The sequence below is a fragment of the Hyla sarda genome, chromosome 1 (genome assembly GCF_029499605.1).
Source record: "Hyla sarda isolate aHylSar1 chromosome 1, aHylSar1.hap1, whole genome shotgun sequence".
Lineage (NCBI taxonomy): Eukaryota > Metazoa > Chordata > Amphibia > Anura > Hylidae > Hyla > Hyla sarda.
In genome coordinates this window covers 532,682,269-532,702,271 of record NC_079189.1, presented here as the reverse complement: position 1 = coordinate 532,702,271, position 20,003 = coordinate 532,682,269, and the positions used below count along the sequence as shown (strand labels likewise).

Below are 20,003 nucleotides of genomic sequence, written 5' to 3'. Positions count from 1 at the left end.
TACAAAGGACAACTAGTCGCGCAAAAAAACAAGCCCTCATACTAGTCTGTGGATGAAAATATAAAAGAGTTATGATTTTTAGAAGGCGAGGAGGAAAAAATGAAAACGTAAAAATTAAATTGTCTGAGTCCTTAAGGCCAAAATGGGTTGAGTCCTTAAGGGGTTAAAAAGTGACCAAAAATACGCTATTTTGGACTTTGGAATATTTTTCTTACGTGTATGCCATTGACCGTGCAGTTTAATTAACAATATATTTTTATAGTTCGGACATTTACACACGTGGCGATACCACATATGTTTATTTTCACATTTTTTTTTATGGGAAAAGAGGGGGGGATTCAAAATTTTATTAGGGAAAGGGTTAAATGATCTTTATTAACTTTTTTTTCCACTTTTTTTTTTGCAGTGTTATAGCTCCCATAGGGGGCTATAACACTGCACACACTGATCTTTTACACTGATTACAGGCATGCATTAACATGCTATTGTTCAATGTTATCGGTGCTTGACATCTCCTGCATGGATCTCAAGCACGGAGCAGTCATTCGCCGATCGGACACCGAGAAGGCAGGTAGGGTCCCTCCCGGTGTCCTGTAAGCTGTTCGGGATGCCGCGATTTCAATGCGGCAGTCCTGAACAGCCCGAATGAGCTGGCGGGTTACTTTCAGTTTCAATTCAGACACGGCGGTCAACTTTGATCTCCGTTTCTGAAGGGTTAATACAGGGCATCACCGCGATCGGTGATGTCCTGTATTAGCCGCAGGTCCCGGCCGTTGATGGCCCCCGGGACCGACCCGATATGATGGGGGGTCACCGCTTGACCCCGCGTTATATCGCCGGAGCAGGCGCAGGATGTAAATATATGTCCTGCGTCATTATGGGGTTAAGTACCAAGCCCATTTTAACCTTAACCCCTTAAGGACGCAGGACGTAAATGTACGTCCTGGTGCGGTGGCACTTAACGCACCAGGACGTACATTTACGTCCTGTGCATAACCGCGGGCAACGGAGCGATGCCCGTGTCATGCGCGGCTGATCCCGGCTGCTGATCGCAGCCAGGGACCCGCCGACAATGGGCGACGCCCGCGATCTCGCGGGCGTCCGCCATTAACCCCTCAGGTGCCGGGATCAATACAGATCCCGGCATCTGCGGCAGTGCGGGATTTAAATGAACGATCGGATCGCCCGCAGCGCTGCTGCGGGGATCCGATCATTCGGAACGCCGCACGGAGGTCCCCTCACCTTCCTGCTCCCGGCATCTTGTGCTCTGGTCTGTGATCGAGCAGAACAGAACAGAAGATCGCCGATAACACTGATCTGTTCTATGTCCTATACATAGAACGGATCAGTATTAGCAATCATGGTATTGCTATGAATAGTCCCCTATGGGGACTATTCAAGTGTAAAAAAAAATGTAAAAAAATGTAAAAGTAAAAAAAAGTGAAAAATCCCCTCCCCCAATAAAAAAGTAAAACGTCCATTTTTTCCTATTTTACCCCCAAAAAGCGTAAAAAATACATTTTATAGACATATTTGGTATCGCCGCGTGCGTAAATGTCAGAACTATTAAAATAAAATGTTAATGATCCCGTACGGTGAACGGTGTGAACGTAAAAGAAAAAGTCCAAAATTGCTACTTTTTTAATACATTTTATTAAAAAAAATTATAAAAAATGTATTAAAAGTTTTTTATATGCAAATGTGGTATAAAAAAAAAGTACAGATCATGGCGCAAAAAATGAACCCTCATACCGCCGCTTATACGGAAAAATAAAAAAGTTATAGGTCATCAAAATAAAGGGATTATAAACGTATTAATTTGGTTAAAAAGTTTGTGATTTTTTTTAAGCACAACAATAATATAAAAGTATGTAATAATGGTTATCATTTTAATTGTATTGACCCTCAGAATAAAGAACACACATAATTTTTACCGTAAATTGTACGGCGTGAAAACGAAACCTTCCAAAATTAGCAAAATTGTGTTTTTCTTTTTAATTTCCCCACAAAAATTGTGTTTTTTGGTTGCGCCATATATTTTATGATATAATGAGTTATGTCATTACAAAGGACAACTGGTCACGCAAAAAACAAGCCCTCATACTAGTCTGTGGATGAAAATATAAAAGAGTTATGATTTTTAGAAGGCGAGGAGGAAAAAATGAAAACGTAAAAATTTAATTGTCTGAGTCCTTAAGGCCAAAATGGGCTGAGTCCTTAAGAGGTTAAAGACCAGGCCAATTTTATTTTGGGGTTTTCGTTTTTTTCCTACTCGCCTGCTAAAATCCCTAACTCTTTTATATTTCCATCTACAGACCCATATAATTGCTTGTTTTTATTGTACTTTGTAATAAAACGTACGGCAAACCCCCCCCCCAAAAAAAATTGTAGGGAGGAAATTTTACTTAAAAACACAATTTTGCACATTTTGGAGGGTTTTGTTTTCACACTGTACACTTTGCAGTAAAAATGACGTGTGTTCTTTATTCTGTGGGTCAATACGATTAAAATGATACCCATGGCTAGATACTTTTATATTTTTGTACCTCTTAAAAAAAAATCGAAAACTTTTTGTACAAAATCAGTAATCTAAAATCGCCCTATTTTGACCACCTATAACTTTTTCATTTTTCTGTATATAGGTCGGTATGAGGCCTCATTTTTTGCACCATCATCTGTACTTTTTATCGATACCACATTTGCATCTGTAAATATTTTAGATAATTTTTTATACATTTTTGGGGGAAAAATGTGACAAAAAAGCAGCTTTTTTGGATTTTTTTTTTTTTTTTTAGGTTTAAGGCGTTCACCGTACAGGATCATTAACATTATATTTTGGTAGTTCGAATGTTTACGCACACGACGATACCAAATATGTTCATTAAAAAAAATGTTTTACGCTTTTTGGGGGTAAAATGGGAAAAACTGACAATTTTCATTTTTATTGGGGAAGGGGATTTTTCACTTTCTTTTTTTTTACTTTTTATTTTTACATTTTTCAACTCCCCCCCCCACTTTTTATGACCCCATAGGGGACTATCTATAGCAACCATTTGATTGCTAATACTGTTCAGTGCTATGCATAGAGCATAGCACTGATCAGTATTGTCGGCTATCTTCTGCTCTGGTCTGCCCGATCTCAGACCAGAGCAGAAGATGCTTGGAGACGGATGGAGGCAGGTGAGGGGACCTTTGTCCGCCATTACAGATGATTGGATCCCCGCGGCACCGCTGCGGGCAATCCGATCATCTATTTTAACATGTGCATTGCCGCAGATGCCATGATCTATACTGATCATCTGAGGGGTTAATGGCAAACATCCCCGCGATCGCGGATGTCGGCCACTACCTTCCATGTATGAGGTGAGCACCACTCTGATGCTCGCGGTCATACACAGGACGTAAATGTACATCCTGGTGCGCGAAGTACCGCCAAACCAGGACGTACATTTACGTCTGTGGTCGTTAAGGGGTAAAAGGGCCAGTACGCCCATTAGTGTAGTACACCTGTGGCTCATTGATAAATTCCTCCTTATCCCACACTTTCCTGATGGATCTTTGTTGCCTTGTGCCTGAGAATAAGCATTCCTGAGAGTTGCCTTGCCGTGTATCTGATCCTTTGCTGTGACCTGACTTTGCTCCTCTGCCGCCTGCCTACTGACCTCCTGCTACTTCCTGACTACGCTACTGTGCCGCCTGTCCTGACCTTCTGCTATCCTGGAATAAAGAAAAGATTGAATTCTATGTACTGCCTCACTGTACTTCTGAGCTTCTTCTTGGCATTCCTTGGCTCCGATATCACTCTCCGCAACTAGATTAGAGAACTGATGAAATTATTCACTGGGTACAGTTCTGTCAAAATCTTTGTCTCAGTCCAGTCCAGCCTAAAGTTGTTCCTTGTCCTCCTCCTTTGCCTGGTCTGCCTCCACCTTACCAAGATTTATCTGATGTATTCTGCAAGAAACAGGTTGAGTTTCTACCTCCACATCGTCCTTACGACTGCCCTATAGATCTTCTGCCTGGTACCACTCCTCGTGGAAGGATATACCCTCTGTCTGTTCCTGAGACCAAATCCATGGCTGAGTATATCCAGGAGAATCTCCAAAAGGGATTTATCCTTAAGTCCTCTTTTCCTGCTGGATTCTTCTTTGTAGGGAAGAAGGATGGCTCACTCCGTCCTTGCATAGACTACAGGGGACTTAACAAAATCATGGTCAAGAACCGTTACCCACTACCTCTTATCTCAGACCGTCTACGTGGTGCCAAGGTCTTCTCCAAGTTGGACTTACATGGAGCGTATAACCTCATTCGTATCCGCAAGGGAGATGAATGGAAAACGGACTTCAATACTCGTGACAGACAATTTGAGTATCTCATAATGCCTTTTTGTCTCTGCAATGCTCCAGCCATTTTTCAAGAGTTTGTCAGTGATATCTTCCGTGATCTTCTCTACACCTGTGTTGTCGTATACCTAGATGACATCCTGATCTTCTCTTCCAACTTAGAGGAGCATCATACTCATGTGTCTGGTTCTTCAGCGACTACAGAAGAATCATCTCTACGCTAAACTGGAGAAATGTCTGTTTGAGAAGTCTAGTCTTCTGTTTTTGGCTACATTGTCTCTCATCAGGGCCTGCAAATGGATCCAGATAAATTGTCTGCAGTGTTGGATTGGCCTCGTCCACATTCGCTAACTATTATCGTCAATTTATCCCACATTTTTTGTCCTTGGTTGCTCCAATTATGTCTCTTACTAAGAAGACTTCTAATCCTAAATCTTGGCCTCAAGAGGCTGAAGAGGCCTTCTCCCATTTAAAGTCTGCTTTGCCTCCTCTCCTGTGCTTACAAGACCTGATCCGGAGAGGCCCTTTGCTTTGGAGGTTGATGCTTCATCTATTGGAGTGGGGGCCGTTCTTAATCAGAAAAACGCCAAGGGCAAGACTGTAACTTGTGGGTTCTTCTCCAAGACATTCTCCCCTGCTGAGAGGGATTACTCCATTGGAGATTGTGAACTCCTCGCTATCAAGCTAGCTTTGGAGGAATGGCAACATTTATTGGAAGGCTCTTCTCATCCGGTCAGCATCTACTCCGACCATAAGAAACTTCTATACCTTCAGTCTGCTCAGCCTTTGAACACCAGCCAGGCTATGGGGTCACTGTTCTTTTCTAGGTTCAACTTCTTCATCCACTTCCGTCCAGCAGACAAGGACATCAAAGCAGATGCTCTCTCCAGGTCCTTTGACGTCATTGGTTTGGACTCCACGCCTAGGCATATTATTCCTCCTGACTGATTGATTCTTGCCGCTCCTGACGAAATTCAGCAAGTTCCTCACGAAAAATCCTTTCTGCCCGCCAGATTGAGATTCAAGATACTGAAATGGGGTAATTCTTTCTTGACAGCAGGACATCATGGAATACGCAAGACTCTACTTCTAATCTCCCGGCACTACTGGTGGCCCCATCTTGAACGTGATGTTTCTGATTTTGTTCGTTCCTGTGAAACTTGTGTCCGTGACAAAACCCCTTGACAGAGACCTGCAGGACTCTTACAGCCGTTACCCATTCCGGAGACTCCTTGGTCCCATATTCATATTGGATTTCATCACCGATTTGCCACAATCTTATAATAACACTGTCATTTGGGTCGTTGAAGATCCGTTTTCCAAGATGGCTCATTTCATTCCTCTACCAGGTCTTCCTTCTGCTCCACAGCGGCCAAAGTACTTCTTGCTGTACGTCTTTCTTTACATGTTCTTCCTCAGCATATCGTTTCAGATCATGGTGTGCAGTTAGTCTCTAAGTTCTGGCGAGCCCTTTGTAACCGTCTGGACATCAAGCTGGACTTCTTGGCCTACCACCCTCAGTCCAACGGTCAGGTGGAGAGGGTTAATCAAATTCTTGAAACTTATCTTCGGCATTTTGTTTCCGCTCCCCAAGACGATTGGGTCGACCTCCTCCCCTGGGCTGAATTCTCATATAATCATAAGGATTGCGAGGCCACGAGGTTTTCTCAATTTTTTGTTGTCCACGGACTCCATCTCCGTTCTCCTCTTCCTCTCCCAGTTTCCTCCGGTGTGCCTGCTGTTGATGAGTTGGCCCGTGACTTCTCCACCATCTGGCAACAGACCCGACAGTCGTTATCCCAGGCTTTTTCACGCATGAAGGCTTAAGCGGATAAAAGTAAAAGGCCTCCTCCGTCCTTCTCTCATGGTGACATGGTGTGGCTTTCATCCAAGTACATCCTCTTCAGATACCCTGTTACAAGCTTGGTCCTCGCTACCTTGGTCCCTTCCAGATTCTGCAAAAAATGTATCCTGTCTCCTACAACCTCCGCCTACCTGCTACTTTACGAATTTCCAATTCCTTCCACGTCTCTCTCCTCAAGCCTCTTGTCACAAAGTTAAACAGATTCTTGTCACTAAAACCGTGAGAGGTAAACAATTTTTTCTAGTTGACTGGGAGCATTACGGTCCTGAGGAGAGATCTTGGGAGCCTGAGGAGAATATCCTGCACCGTGACCTTCTCAGTAGTCTTCTGAGACGTAAAAGGAGGGGGAGACCAAAGGAGGTGTGGACCTGTTACATTATGCGCTCTGGCCGCACATGCTGGCTGTGAGCGCATGGTCCCGATACCTGCTGCTGCCAGCGGGGCTGGGATTCGCATCGCGGGACACGCCCGCGTGCGAATCCCAGTCCGTCACTCACCAGGTTCTTCTCCTGCCCTGCCTCTGCCTCTCTGATTTAACCCCTTAAGGACCACGGGTTTTTCCATTTTTGCACTGTAGTTTGTTCCTCTTCATTTTTAAAAATCATAACCCTTTCAATTTTGCACCCAAAAACCCATGGCTTAATTTTAGCGCCACCAATTCTACTTTGCAGTGACATTAGTCACTTTACCCAAAAATCTACGGCGAAACAGAAAAAAAAATCATTGTGTGACAAAATTGAAGCATAAACGCCATTTTGTAAATTTTGGGGGCTTCCGTTTCCAGTACATTTTTTGGTAAAAATGACACCTTTATCTTTATTCTGTAGGTCCATAAGATTAAAATTATACCCTACTTGTATAGGTTTGATTTTTTCGTACTTCTGGAAAAAATCATAACTACATGCAGGAAAATTAATACGTTTTAAATTGTCATCTTCTAACCCCTATAACTTTTTTATTTTACCGCGTATGGGGCTGTATGAGGGACCATTTTTTGCACCGTGATCTGAAGTTTTTTGCAGTACCATTTTTGTATTGATCAGACTTTTTGATCGCTTTTTATTCATTTTTTCATGATATAAAAAGTGACCAAAAATACGTTATTTTGGACTTTGGTATTTTTTTGCACATACACCATTGACCGTGCAGTTTAACCCCTTAAGAACCAGGGGTTTTTCCGTTTTTGCACTTCATTTTTTTCCTCCCTACCTTAAAAAAATCAAAACTCATTCAGTTTGGCACCTAAAAATCCATATGATGGCTTTTTTTTTTCGCCACCAATTCTACTTTGTAATGACATCAGTCATTTTACCCAAAAATCTACGGTGAAACGAAAAAAAATCATTGTGAGACAAAATTTAAAAAAGCCCGCCATTTTGTAACTTTTGGGGGCTTATGTTTCTACACCGTACATTTATCGGTAAAAATGACACCTTCTCTTTATACTGTAGGTCCATATGATTTAAAATGATACCGTACTTTTATAGGTTTGATTTTGTCGTACTTCTGAAAAAAATCATTACTACATGCAGAAAAATGTATACGTTTAAAATTGTCATCTTCTGACACCTATAACTTTTTTTTTTTTTATATATATGGGGTGGTATGATTGATCATTTTTTGCGCCGCAATCTGAAGTTTTTAGCGGTGCCATTTTGTATTGATCTGACTTTTTGATCACTTTTTATTCATTTTTTCATTATATAAAAAGTGACCAAAAATACGCAATTTTGGACTTTGGAATTTTTTGGCGTGTACGCCATTGACCGTGCGGTTTAATTAACGATATATTGAAATAATTCGGACATTTCTGCACGTGGCGATACCACATATGTTTATTTTTATTTACACAGTTTTTTTTTTAGGGGAAAAGGGGGGTGATTCAAAGTTTTATTTGGGAAGGGGTTAAATGATCTTTATTCACTTTTTTTCACTTTTTTTTGCAATGTTATAGCGCTATGACACTACACACACAGATCTTTTACATTGATCAATGGTTTCTCATAGGAAACCAGTGATCAATGATTCTGCTGTTTGACTGCTCATGCTTGGATCTCAGGCACTGAGCAGTCATTCGGTGATCGGGCACCAGGAGGCAAGGTAATTAACCCTCCTGCTGTTCGGAATGCCACGGACATCCCGAACAGCCCCCTGAGCTAACCGGCAAGGATTTGCTTTCACTTTAGATGCGGTGTTCAACTTTGAATGCCGCGTCTAAAGGGTTAATAGCGCACGGCACAGCAATCAGTTCTGCGCGCTATTAGCCACGGGTCCACCGTGGCCCCACGTTATAGAACGGGAGCGGACTAATTAATGATATATTTTTTATTGTTCGGACATTTATGCATGCGGCGATACTACATATGTTTATATTTATAAAGGGAAAGGGTTAAATCACATTTATTAACTTTTTTTCTTTACACTTTTTTTTTTGCATTGTTATAGCTCCCATAGGGGGCTATAACACTGCACACACTGATCTTTTACACTGATCACTGCAAATCCATAGCTTTGCATTGATCAGTGTTATCGACGGTGGCTCATTGATAAATTCCTCCTCCTCTCACACTTCCCTGACGGAGCTTTGTTGCCTTGTGCCTGAGAGAAAGCATTCATGACCTGACTTTGCTCCTCTGCCGTCTGCCTACTGAGCTCCTGCTACGCCCTTTCTACACTACTGTGCATCCTGCCCTGACCTTCTGCTATCATGACTATGAGCTGCCTTATCCCTCCTGTGCCTCGCATCTCCTCAGCAACCTGCGTCGTCGAGCCATACCAGGGGTAGCGATCTGGGTGCCACCTGTCGCAGCAAGTCCATCCCGCTTTGCGGCGGGCTCTGCGCTCCGCTCCCTGGTACTGTCCGAGTCATCTGCCACACAGGTCCAGCGGATCCACATCCACCGGTGTTTCTGTTTTCTGAAACATGAGTGTCACAAAAACTAGCTAATGCTAACCTTTATTTAGGCTGGGGAGGGCCGGGAACAATGGTCCTTGCCCACCCTGGCAACATCAGGCTGTTGAAGCTTGGTTGTTATCTGGCTGATACTGAAAATAAATAAGTGGAATTCTATGCTTTTTTTTTTTATATAAATAAATTTAAAAAAGTGTGGTTCCCCCATTTTTTCATTATCAGCCAGATACCAACCAAACAGCAACAGCCTGACGTTACTAAGGTGAGTGAAGGCCATTGTTAATGGCCCTCCCCAACATAAACAACGCCAGCCTGTTTCCACCTAGGCCCAGGAGCCCCAGTTTTGACGCTCCGAGCCTGTTGGCACCGGCTCTTTCCAGCACCCCTGTGGCGGTGGGTACCTGGGAGCAATCATTGGAGGTTAGCGCTATCTGATTTTGGGGCTAACGCTAAGCTCCGGCTTAGTAATGGATTCTGTCTACAAGATGGCTTCCACTAATAAGCCTGAAAATGTAATTATAAAAAAACACAACACATTGAAAAAAAATGTTTTAGTTAAAAAAAGAAACACTCCCCTACAGCCCTCATTAACCCTTTTATTGACATTTAAAAAAACGCTGTTCATAATCGCAGTCTGCCGAATCTGACGTAGTCCTCAGCATTCACGTATCTGAAATGAGAAGAAAACAACAATAAAACTACAACCATTTCTGTGACTTCTACACTATCAAAAAGCTGGTGTGAAATTTTTGATGTAAACTGGAATCTCACCCCTTTGAAAATATCATGTAAAGCAGACTATACGTGGACACGCCCACATTTACAAAACTGATGTGAACAGTGTAAACCGTTTGCACAAAGCTCTTTAAAAATGTGATGGATACTTTTCGCGCCAAAATTGAATCTCATCCTCTGTGTACTTTATAAAGATTTAGGATTTTAGTATAGTGCAGAGTTTTGTTCTGAACACACTGCTGCTCCAGTACTTCTAGCTATGTGAGCAGTGTACCACAGGAAAATGCCACAGCTCTGTGAAATGCAGCTCTGTTAAAGGGGTACTCCGCCCCTAAACATCTTATCCCCTATCCAAAGGATAGGGGATAAGATGTCAGATCGCCGGGGTCCCGCTGCTGGGGACCCCGGGGATCGCTGCTGCAGCACCCCGCTATCATTACTGCGCAGAGCGAGATCGCTCTGCACGTAATGACGGGCAATACAGGGGCCGGAGCATCGTTACGTCATGGCTCTGCCCCTCGTGACGTCACGGCCCGCCCCGTCAATACAAGTCTATGGGAAGGGGGCGTGACGGTCATCACGCCCCCTGCCATAGACTTGCATTAAGGGGACGGGCCGTGATGTCATGAGGGGCGGAGCCATGACGTCACGCTGCTCCGGCCCCTGTATCGCCCTTCATTACACACAGAGCGAACTCGCTCTGTGCAGTAATGATGGCGGGGTGCCGCAGCGGCGATCCCCGGGGTCCCCAGCAGCGGGACTGTGGCGATCTAACATCTTATCCCCTATCCTTTGGATAGGGGATAAGATGCCAGGGGCGGAGTACCCCTTTAAGTGTGAGGTAGAGAAGGAGTGCACGGTAGAGCAAGGGGGGCGTTTCTATATTTGCACAAAATTTATCAAAGGAGTGCTCAACTTTAGTAAATCTTGAGCAAGAGTGTAAATTAGACAAGCAGTGTTAAGGGAAGATCTGTGTCTACAATAAACACCTAATGATAAATCTCCCCCTATGTGTAATATTGTTTTAGGGTGTATTCACACGGGAGCACATCAGCTTGGACAACTGATGCATTTGGGTATAAAATTGATAATAAAAACTATCAATTACAAATCATATTGTTTTAAAAGAATTAAGAGCATATTTGTTGTTCTGTGTATGCTGATATACAACTACAGAGCTGACTGAAATTAGCCTGTTGCCATATATAAAACCCCACAGAAGTAATACATAAATTCCTTCAATATGCAATATTATAAAATAGTGAAATTATAAAAACTATGATGAATGAGTTCTTAAATATAAATGTGAAAGTTAAGAACAGAGAAAACATCACTTCTACCACTCTTTTCTTGCAGTAAGCCATCTAAAAGAAAGTATCACTAGCCAACCCCAAGAGAATGTACAGGTTAGTGTGCAGATTTAGGTTTTTTCCTTAAATTTCATTTCTCAAAATAGAGCATGCCAAGTATGGATATTTTTGCAACCTGTGGGGAAAAAATTGCCAATCCCATTCCTATGAGAAACCATGGGCAAGACTTAAAGAGGTACTCCGGTGGCAAACATTTTTTTAACCCCTTAAGGACCCAGGGTTTTTTCCTCCTTACCTTTAAAAAATCATAATCAATTTTGCACCAAAAAATCCATATGATGGCTTAGTTTTTGCACCACCAACTCTACTTTGTAATAACTTCAGTCATTTTACCCAAAAATCTACGGCGAAACAAAAAAAAAATCATTGTGAGACAAATTTTTTTTTTAAAAGAACACCATTTTGTAACTTTTGGGGGCTCCCGTTTCTACACAGTACATTTTTTGGTAAACATGACATGTTCTCTTTATTCTGTAGGTCCATACAATTAAAATGATACCCTACTTATATAAGTTTTATTTTTTCGTACTTCTGGAAAAAAATCATAACTACATGCAGGATAGGACATATTGCATTGATAGGACATATTGATCATTTTTTCATGATATAAAAAGTGACCAAAATGCACTATTTTGGACTTTGTGTGTACGCCATTGACCGTGCAGTTTAATTAATTAATACATTTTTATAATTCGGACATTTCCACACGCGACGATACCACATATGTTTATTTTTATTTACACAGTTTTTTTTTTTAAATAGGAAAAGGGGGTGATTCAAACTTTTATTAAGGAACGTGTTAAATGATCTTTATTCAATTTTTTTTTCACTTTTTTTTGGCAGTGTTACAGCTCCCATAGGGGGCTATAACACTGCACACACTGATCTTTTACATTGTTCAATGGTTTCTCATAGGAAACCATTGGTCAAGGATTCTGCTGCTTGACTGCTCATGCCTGGATCTCAGGTACTGAGCAGTCATTCGGTGATCGGACAGCGAGGAGGTAGGAAGGGACCCTCCGGCTGTCCTGTAAGCTGTTCGGGATGCCGCAATTTCATCGCAGCGATCCCGAACAGCTTTCACTTTAGACGAGGCGTTCAACTTTGAACACCGCGTCTAAAGGGTTAATGGCGCACGGCACCGCGATCAGTGCCGCACGCTATTAGCCACGGGTCCAGCTATGATGCCGTGGCCCCGCGTTATAGAACGAGAGCTGACTCATGACGTACCGGTACATCATGGGTCCTTAAGGGGTTAAATCAACTGCTGCCAGAAAGTTAAACAGATTTGTAAATGACTTCTATTAAAAAATCTTTACCCTTCCAGTACTTTTTAGCAGCTTTATGCTACTGAGGAAATTCTTCTCTTTTTGAATTTTTTTATTTGTCTTGTCCACAGTGCTCTCTGCTGATACCTCTGTTCGTGTCAGGAACTGTCCAGAGCAGCATAGGTTTGCATTGGGGATTTTCTCCTGCTCTGGACAGTTCCTGATATGGACATCAGGTGTCAGCAGAGAGCACAGTAGAATACAGCTGCTAAAAAGTACTGGAAGGGTAAAAAAATTTTTTTTAATAGAAGTCATTTACAAATCTGTTTAACTTTCTGGCACCAGAAATAGTGTAATACAATATATATATATATATATATATATATATATATATATATATATATATATATATACACATATATATATATATACAGTAATGTGGTAGGCCTCTTTTACCTACACGTTTCGCCCCTGTAGTGTTGAGGGCTCATCAGGGATAAGAGGGAACCACAAAGCTCAAGATATGACAATGTTAAAGGGGTTCTCCACCATAAGGTGATTTTAGTACGTACCTGGCAGACAGTAATGGACATGCTTAGGAAGGATCTGCGCTTGTCTTGGGGATAAATGACTATGTTGTGAGATTACCATACACTGTGGCTAGCTTTTTGTGAACTCATGATTTTTCTTTTTTTGACTACAAATCCCACAATTCCATTTTCCTCCCTCCCACACATCAGCCACCCCACCCATTGAAACATAAATGAGCTGCAGACCTATGGTTTTCAATCAGGGTGCCTACAGCTGTTGCATTATTTGCAGATTGATCCCTCCACCGATTGAAGCAGACAGGCTCCCTGTCATCAGCTGACTAGTGAGTCAGGTCTCGGCCGCATTGAAAGCTGGGTAAAATTTGAGACAACAGTCATTTTGTATGCTGTTAAAAATAAATATTGGAGTGAAAATCACAGAAGAATTGTCAGAAAACCGTCACACACAGGTACAGACACTATATTATGAACTACACTAACTTTACATCCCCTGTAGCATAGTCAAATAAAAAAAAAATTCCTGGAATAACCCTTTAATAGTGTGTACCAGATAAAGCAGACATTGTGATACAGAATGATAGCGTGATAGAGAATAAATTAGGCAGGCGTCTCAGAAAAGTAAAAAGTAGTACACAGGAAGTCTGCGTCAGTCCTTGTCAGATGTCTGTCATATAAAGAGATAGTATATACTGATAGGTTGTTGACAATTGCATCTATAAGCAATACACATATAAATTACATCCACAGAGTATAAAATGATAACTTCAGAGGGTGCATTAGCACGTGTTATATTTGCATGAGATGACAACCGCACTGTCAAAAAACAAAATACATAAAAATCTAATCATGACCATAGGGTAACCAGTTATTATTTGTAGTACTGTGAGTTCTCAAGTCTTAACTTACCCAAAGCAAGTATTAGATATGACAAACAAGAGACAGATACATCCTCAGGAGTGTCATATAAGAGATCACATATTTCCTAGAAAAAATGGGCAATAATATATAAGCCCCTATAAAGGAGGCAACTTGGTCCTGATGAACCACCAAGACTATGTAAAAATGTGCCTTAACATCTTAGGAGACAACACCACTTATAACAGTCTAGACACTAATCCAACGCCAATCTTTTAAAAAAATCTACAGACCATCCTGCTGGAAGCAAAAAACAATCACCTGATTGACGAAAAAGAGCCTAAACAACCTCGTCTTGCCACTTTTTACGGACTCCCCAAAATCCATAAGGGCCTACATCCTCTTAAATGTAGGCCTATAGTGTCAGGAATTAATAACCTGACTCAGAACATGAGCATCTATTTAGACCAAATTTTACGTCCCTTTGTCACGAGTTTACCATCTTACTTACGGGACATTACTGATTTACTTCTAAAGTTGGAAGGGATAATAATTGAAGAAACATACTGGTTATGTTCAATCGATGTGGAGTCTCTCTATAGTTCCATTTTACATTCTGCTGGTAATGAAGCGGTCCGATTTTACTTGAGGAGTAGAAGTACATATCTTGTCCCTCATAATGAATTTGTTATCACTCTACTAGACTTCATCCTCAAACATAACATCTTCACCTTCAATTCCAAGATTTATCACCAGCTTCGGGGGACGGCCCTGTGGCTCCCTCATCTGCCAATCTCCTCCTGGGCTGGTGGGAGGAGACAGTAGTTTTTAATGATCAACTACACTCCCACTATTTTGATTATGTTGTCTATTGGGGCCACTATATAGATAATATAGCGATAATCTGGTCTGGCACTGTGGACCTTTTCAAAACTTTTCTGGCAGATCTAAACATTAACAATCTAGGTGTTAAGTTTACATTTGAGATTAATAAAAACTCTCTCCTTCCTGGCTGTCCACTTGGAATGAAATCCCCAGGGGATTTTAGACACAAGAATTTTCCATAAGCCTACAGCGGGAAATAATATACTTAGATGGGACAGCCACCATCCCATCCCCCTAAAGAAAGGTATCCCGAAAGGACAGTACCTTATGGCCCGCAGAAACTGTTCAACGGAGTCCTCCTTCAGAGCTGAGACCAAAGACATGAGAACTAGATTTAATTAACGAGGCTACCCGGATAAAGTCCTCAAAGAGGTATTCAGGAATGCCAAACAACAGGAGAGGTCTCATCTTTTGCAACCAAGAGAGCATCCATCACCAGTAGAAAACTACTCTCGCATTATCGCAACCTTTGATGCAGCCGCAGGAGAAATCAGCCAGGCCATTAATAAATACTGGCCGATACTAAAAACAGACCCACTTGTTGAAAATCGAGCCACCATTACCTATAGAAGATCTAAAAATATCTGTGACATATTAGTCCATAGCCACCTTACTACTCCAGCAAAACCTGGTTCCTGGCTTGACCAAAAAACTGTGGGCACATATAAATGTGGATCATGTAAGGCTTGTAATTTCATTAAAGGTATCTAAAACGTTTAACCACTATACGGATAACACTACTTTAAAAAAATTTCATTACGCTAATTGCAAGACCACCAACGTTGTCTATTTGGCTACCTGCGGCCGTCCCAAAGGCTATGTAGGCAAGACGCATAGGGAGTTTAGGAGACGTATCCTTGAGCAATTGGGGGATATAAAAAATAAACGTGACAAAACTTTCGCTAATCACATGCACAAATTCCATGCCAGCTCCCCCTTTAAAATCCAACTTCACATGATTGAAACTGTCAAATTAGACATCAGAGGAGGGTATATAGATAAACAACTGTTGCAAATGGAGGCAAGATGGATATATCGCCTCCACACTGTTACGCCTTGTGGACTTAATGACTGCCTGTCTTTTACCCCAAAGTTACACCGGAAGTTACATCATCGTAGTCCGCCTGTTCTCTTACATCACCCGTGCTGAACTGTGGAGCGCAGCTTGCATTCCACAGCTCCGGAAGTGACGCTATTGTCATTATCCGGCTCGGGTATTTAAACCCTCACGTATTACTAGTCAGTATGCGGTGTCCTCGTGGCACATCCCGGCTTCTCTATTGCGGCATCATCAGGTCTGTAAACCATTTTCTTTTCTTTTGGATAACTTTTGGTGTCTGTGCATGACCCCTATTCACTAAAAGATCACCGCAGTGATCCACTGATTCCGTAATTTCCCATATATTAAAAAGGTATAACTTTAATGATTTATATTGGTTCACACACAAAATAGATTAAAAAGTCAGGGTGTCTCTCTTTCCATATGTGAGATTGTCAATGAGTACTAATGTAACTCAGTTATTGAGATACTGTATGCACCTGCAGTGTGCCATACAGATAGGAAAGGACACCACTGTGTTTAAAATCAAATAGCAGCCCCCCTCGACATGTTTCACCGTTCACACGGCTTTGTCAAGAGGCAATGGGGCTATGTATATTGGTCTTCTGTGGATCATGTGCATGACCCCTGTTTCAGCTTAGTCTAAAATACATCTCCCATTTTTGCAGTAAGGGATATTGCTCTACCAAGGGGATTATCATACTAAATGTACCCTGATGTAGCACCATCATCCCTTTATCATACACTTCTATCAAGGTAGGACGAAGTGCTTTTGAATGACATACATCATCTTGTGCTTATGTATGATATACATCACTTTGTACATTATTAGCCAAACTATACCTTATGGTCCTCTTTGTGGTTATCCTTTGTTCATAACCTGATGAATTAGAGCCCCCTGTGGCCGATTTATATATTTTTCTATATATATCAAATGTGCCACTGACCATCACAAATCTTCTCCTGACGTACTTTTTGAGGTAAGCTGTAGAGATATTCACAGCTGTTTGCCTTTTTCTCACAGTCATTTTAACAAATGCCATGATAGTTTATGGGGGCTTATATATTATTGCCCATTTTTTCTAGGAAATATGTGATCTCTTATTTGACAATCCTAAGGATGTATCTGTCTCTTGTTTGTCATATCTAATACTTGCTTTGGGTAAGTTAAGACTTGAGAACTCACAGTACTACAAATAATAACTGGTCACCCTATGGTCATGATTAGATTTTTATGTATTTTGTTTCTTGACAGTGCGGTCTTCATCTCATGCAAATATAACATATGCGACCACATGCTAATGCACCCTCTGAAGTTACCATTTTATACTCTGTGGATGTAATTTATATGTGTATTGCTTATAGATGCAATTGTCACCAACCTATCAGTGTATACTATCTCTTTATACGACAGACATCTGACAAGGACTGACGCAGACTTCCTCTGTACTACTATTTACTTTTTTGAGACGCCTGCCTAATTTATTCTCTATCACGCTATCATTCTGTATCACAATGTCTGCTTTATCTGGTACACCCTATTAACATTGTAATATCTTGAGCTTTGTGGTTCCCTCTTATCCCTGATGAGCCCCCAACACTACAGGGGCGAAACACGTAGGCAAAAGAGGCCTACCACATTACTGTATATAATGTTTTACACTATTTCTAATATCCCCTCTCCTGATTTCCAAACTTAAATTAGGAGTTTTTTCTGTTAGGGACTATAGATTAGGGCCCCATCTGTTTCCATCACTCTCCTGCCCCCATTTTTGATGTGTACCTTTTCATGATTTTGTATTTTCTATCGAATTAAGTAAAAGTTATGTTTTAACCTAGCCTTATTAGTGGTTTTCTAATTTAAATTTCTATCACCAAGGGCTGAATATCAGTGTTGGGCTTTGGTACCCATACCTTACACCAAAAATTGGTTTTCTTAACTTTCTGGCACCAGTTGATTTAAAAAAAAAAAAATTCCACCAGAGTACCCCTTTAACACTAATGACACACAAGTGGTACGCAGTGTTAAAAAAGTGACACTATAAAAAATCCTCTTCTGGCTACATCCTCAAAGCCTCACTCCAATAACTGCACCTTAAAAATGGGGGTTAGGTTGTATATCCCAAACAGATTGCTTCTTTAATTTTACAGAGGCCTTGTTAAAAATGAAAGAAGCAAGCTGATTGGTTGCTATGTGCAATTTTTCCTCTCGACAGGTTTTGATAAATCTCCCTCGATGTGTTTTCAAAGTCTAACTTCTGTACACACGGATATTTTTTTTTTTTACCAGACAAAGGTCTGTGTGCACATCTTCTTGAATGTGTTTGTTATGCATCTGCTATATATATATTTATATATAAATATATTTTCTTGTATTATTAAAGCTATTAATCATGACTGACTCCTAATATTTTGCCATTGCACTTGCAATGACTGTTGATAGAAATGGCAGATTTATGCAGTGCGTTTATTGGTGGATAAAGTGTAGATGTGGAACCTGTTGGAGATAATAAATATCCTTTGCTTACATACATGTGGAATGTGGCCTGATTGTCTAGGTGTGTCTCAGCTACCTAGATAGTTAAATAATTTGTGAGAAGAGGCTAAACTGTGACTAGATTAAGTTAAAGCTTAATCCTGTAATTATTGAAATTAGTGGTGCAAGATCCGACCCATAATACATGCAGCATTGTAGAACATTTCATAATTTATACATAATAACATGTATAGTGAAATGCAGACGCATGGCTCTATGTTTATTTTTCTGACAGTGGTAATTCGCATTCTGAAAAGTATGGTCTGTACATCAAGTGATTTATGGTTACAGTCATCAGAAAAAGAAAGTACACCCTTGTTAAATTCTGTGGTTTCTGGAAATCAGGACATAATAATAATAAAAAAATGACCATTAGATGATCTTCAAATTAGGCAAATACAAGCAAAAACAACAGCACACAACAGATTTGTAGATTTGCTGGTGTGCTTGGTATCAGCAAAGCAAGGAAAAAGGGTTACACTTAGCACTACTGCTGCTGAGATGAGAGGGAAGACTGGATTTACCTTGCATGGACACTGCAGAGCTGCTGGACACTCACATGCAACACAGAGCACATATTAACCCCTTAAGGACCAGGCCATTTTGCACCTTAGGACCAGAGCGTTTTTTGAACATCTGACCACTGTCACTTTAAACATTAATAACTCTGGAATGCTTTTAGTTATCATTCTGATTCCGAGATAGTTTTTTTGTGACATATTCTACTTTAACATAGTGGTAAAATTTTGTGGCAACTTGCATCCTTTCATAGTGAAAATTCCCAAAATTTGATGAAAAAAATGAAAATTTTGCATTTTTCTAACTTTGAAGCTCTCTGCTTGTAAGGAAAATGGATATTCAAAATAATTCTTTTTTGGATCACATATACAATATGTCTACTTTATGTTTGCATCATAAAATTGATGAGTTTTTACTTTTGGAAGACACCAGATAGCTTCAACGTTCAGCAGCAATTTTCAAATTTTTCACAAAATTTTCAAACTCACTATTTTTCAGTGACCAGTTCAGTTTTGAAGTGGATTTGAAGGGTCTTCATATTAGAAATACCCCATAAATGACCCCATTATAAAAACTACACCCCCAAAGTATTCAAAATGACATTCAGTAAGTGTTTTAACCCTTTAGGTGTTTCACAGGAATAGCAGCAAAGTGAAGGAGAAAATTCAAAATCTTCATTTTTTTACACTCGCATGTTCTTGTAGACCCAATTTTTTTTATTTTTGCAAGGGGTAAAAGGAGAAAATGTTTACTGGTATTTGTAGCCCAAATTCTCTCGAGTGAGCACATATCTCATATGTCTATGTAAATTGTTCGGCGGGCGTAGTAGAGGGCTCAGAAGGGAAGGGGCGACAAGGGGATTTTGGAGAGAACATTTTTCTAAAATGGTTTTTGGGGGGCATGTCACCTTTAGGAAGCCCCTAGGGTGCCAAAACAGCAAAAAAAAAAAACACATGGCATACCATTTTGGAAACTAGACCCCTCGGGGAATGTTACAAGGAATTAAGTGAGCCTTAATACCCCACAGGTGTTTCATGACTTTTGCAAATGTAAAAAAAAATATTTTTTTTTACATAAAATGCTTTACATTTTTAAAAAGGATAATA

The 20,003-nt window shown here is 40.7% G+C and overlaps 1 protein-coding gene across 10 annotated transcripts in view; it reads left to right on the top strand.

Moving 5' to 3' along the window:
* ANKRD31 (ankyrin repeat domain 31) overlaps positions 1–20,003 on the top strand; it is a 556,774-nt gene that overhangs the window by 300,028 nt on the left and 236,743 nt on the right. For 9 of the 10 annotated variants that reach the window (XM_056540136.1, XM_056540152.1, XM_056540124.1 and 6 more), the window contains one exon: positions 11,210–11,259. The exons of the other annotated variant lie outside the window; for it this stretch is intronic. In XM_056540136.1, coding sequence (XP_056396111.1) covers positions 11,210–11,259 — 50 coding nt within the window. The remainder of the gene's footprint in view (positions 1–11,209; positions 11,260–20,003) is intronic. 10 annotated transcript variants of the gene reach the window in all.